At 56.2% G+C, this 2,728-nt stretch overlaps 1 protein-coding gene across 1 annotated transcript; it reads right to left on the bottom strand.

Annotated features, from left to right (window-relative positions):
• Positions 1 to 675: 675 nt before the first annotated feature.
• LOC148755784 (putative POM121-like protein 1) lies at positions 676 to 2,168 on the bottom strand. Its single transcript, XM_088789864.1, has 2 exons — positions 2,118 to 2,168; positions 676 to 1,758 (listed from the first exon to the last, which is right to left on the bottom strand). Exons 1-2 carry the CDS (start codon positions 2,166 to 2,168, stop codon positions 1,015 to 1,017), a joined length of 795 nt encoding a protein of 264 aa, XP_088645990.1. The 3' UTR covers positions 676 to 1,014.
• Between the last annotated feature and the right edge of the window lie 560 nt (positions 2,169 to 2,728).

The raw sequence follows: 2,728 nt of genomic DNA, 5'->3' as shown, positions 1-2,728 counted from the left end.
GAATTTAAGCTTCCATAGTGAGGGGATTTGAAACTTCTTTACTGAGGGCTCTTAAGACTTCTATACTGAGGGGACATAAAACTTCTACAGTGAGGGAATTTAGAACTTCTCTTCTGAGGGGACTTAAATCTTCTGTAGTGAGGGGACTTAAAACTCACATAGTGACGCGGCTGAAAACTTGTATAGTAGGGGGCTGAAAACTTCTATACCGATGGGGCTTAAAACTTGTATACTCAGGGGATTTAGAACTTCTATTCTGAGGGGACTGGGAACTTCTACAGTGAGGGGACTTAAAACTCATATAGTGAGGGGCTGAAAACTTTTATAGTAGGGGGCTGAAAACTTCAATACCGATGAGGCTTAAAACTTGTATACTCAGGGGACTTAAAGCTTCTATTCTGAGGGGACTTGAAACTTCTATGGTGTGGGCTGAAAACTGCTATTTTGAGGGGCCTTAAAACTTCTATAGTGAGGGGGCTTAAAAAGTTCTATAGTGAGGGGGCTTAAAAAGTTCTATAGTGAGGGGGCTTAAAAAGTTCTATAGTGAGGGGGCTTAAAACTTCTATACTAAGAGGGCTTTAAGCTTCTATACTAGGGGGCTGAAAACTTCTATGCTGAAAGGCCTTAAAACTTCTATAGTGAGGGGACTTAAAACTTCTATAGTGAGGGGACTTAAAACTTCTATACTGAGGGAACTTAAAACTTCTATTCTGAGGGGGTCTTAAAACTTCTAAATTGAGGGGACTGGAAAGTCATACAGTGAGGGGTTTAAAACTTGTATACTGAAGGGGCTTAAAACTTCCTTATTGAGGGGACTGGAAACTACTATAGTGAGGGGACTTAAAACTTCTATAGTTAGGGTGCTATCTCGTTTCAGGGCCTCTGGCTGGCAGAAGAGGGAGCCTGGTGGACTGTGCTTCCTGGGTGACAAAGATGCACAGAGGTAGCCCCTCCAGCAGAATCTGGGAGAGTCACTGGGCCTTAGCAGGCGTGCTTCCTCCTGTACTTCGCCACCTATGGATTCGTGCTGGGAGCTGCAAGGACAGCTGGTGCAGGACCGCTCCATACAGCACATATGGCACTGAGGTCTGGGATGGCCTCCGTCTCACCTCCCCGAAGTGCTCTGTGGATGCTCTGGAGTGCAGCTTGCTTCTCCGCATCTAGGTGTGCCGCTGTGACTCGGAAGCCCAGCTCAGGGGGTGTTGGCAGTCTCACAGGGTCCCCTCGCCTGCGCGGCAGAAGACAAGTCTTTCGTTTTCGAGGCCTGGAACCGTCACGTGTGGGTGAGCCGTCTGTCCGGGTTCGCCTCTGCCCCTTTGTTCCATCTGCCTCCTTTTCACGCTGGCACTTCTGGGAAAGGCCGGGAGCCGAGGAGGGAGAAGGACCCTCCTGGCTCACTTTTTTGGAGGATTTCTGGAATAGCCGAGCACGGGATGTGGCTGTGGCTGTACGTCTCTTCCTCTGCGCAGGCGGGAAACCTCGGGTGGAGCTGTATGAGCTCGTGATGGCATTTCTTCTGGGGCAGGAGATTAGCACGGAGGTCTGGGATTTCTTGTCGCCCTTGTCTTCTGAGACCTCCCTATGGGGGATTCTCTGCAGAAGCCCAGGCCTGGGAATGAGGCAAGAGACCGCCAGGGCCCTAAATGCAGACCGTGCTCGCCCACTGCCGTCGGGGTTCCTTCCCGTGTCTCCTGAGATCGTCGCCTGGAGGATTCTCCGCAGAGTCCCAGGCCTGGGCACGAAGACTGAGTGGCCTCCCTGGACCCCCAGGGGCCTGAAAGCAGACCGTGCTCGCCCAGTGCCGTCGGGGTTCCTTCCCGTGTCTCCTGAGATCATCGCCTGGAGGATTCTCCGCAGAGTCCCAGGCCTGGGCAAGAAGACTGAGTGGCCTCCCTGGACCCCCAGGGGCCTGAAAGCAGACCGTGCTCGCCCAGTGCCGTCGGGGTTCCTTCCCGTGTCTCCTGAGCTCGTCGCCTGGAGGATTCTCCGCAGAGTCCCAGGCCTGGGCACGAAGACTGAGTGGCCTCCCTGGACCCCCAGGGGCCTAAAAGCAGACCGTGCTCGCCCAGTGCCATCAGGGTTCCTTCCCTGATTGGCCACCGGAGACACTGAGCTACAGGCCATCTGTGCGTGCAGAGCCGACAGCACCGCTTCCCTCTGATGGCCATGCCTGCTGATTGAGATGAGGGACCCCAGAAAAGTGCGCAGCATTTGAGAGAGCATGGAACATCGCCGCCGAGATGCTGTGAGAAAGCACGAAGGCAAACTCCTCAGATACCTGCAGTTTGGCCTGCGAGAGAACGGAGGGGCACGGACCGCTGTGTGAGGATGGCGGGCCCAGTGAACGCGGTGGGCATGGCGAGCGCCGTGGTGCTGGCCCTCGGGTGCCCGGGGCGGGCGTGGGAGACAGATCCTGCCCTGATAACCGCCCATGGGTCACTTGGGTGAGGTCTGTCTTTGGCTCGACAGCAGGCTCCTAGCCAGCTCCTTCAGCTGTCAACAGGGCTGAAGGCGAAGTGCCCACCGTTGGGCCTGTTGCCGGGATGCAGTAGGGAACAATGGACGCGCGTGCCCGAGACCGCCAAAAGCGCGCGGGGGCGCGCCAGCGCGCGCACGCGCGCCAGCGGGGGTCGCCGGGCGGCGCGCGGCCGCGTGCAGGGAGAGTCAGGGGCAAGGGGCACGCAGAGGGGGCCTCAGCGGATGCGGGAGGACCTGGGGCAAGCAGAGG

This window comes from Rhinolophus sinicus, chromosome 14, assembly GCF_057876585.1.
Source record: "Rhinolophus sinicus isolate RSI-liver-muscle chromosome 14, RSI-T2T, whole genome shotgun sequence".
NCBI lineage: Eukaryota > Metazoa > Chordata > Mammalia > Chiroptera > Rhinolophidae > Rhinolophus > Rhinolophus sinicus.
This window is presented reverse-complemented; position numbering and strand designations above follow the sequence as displayed.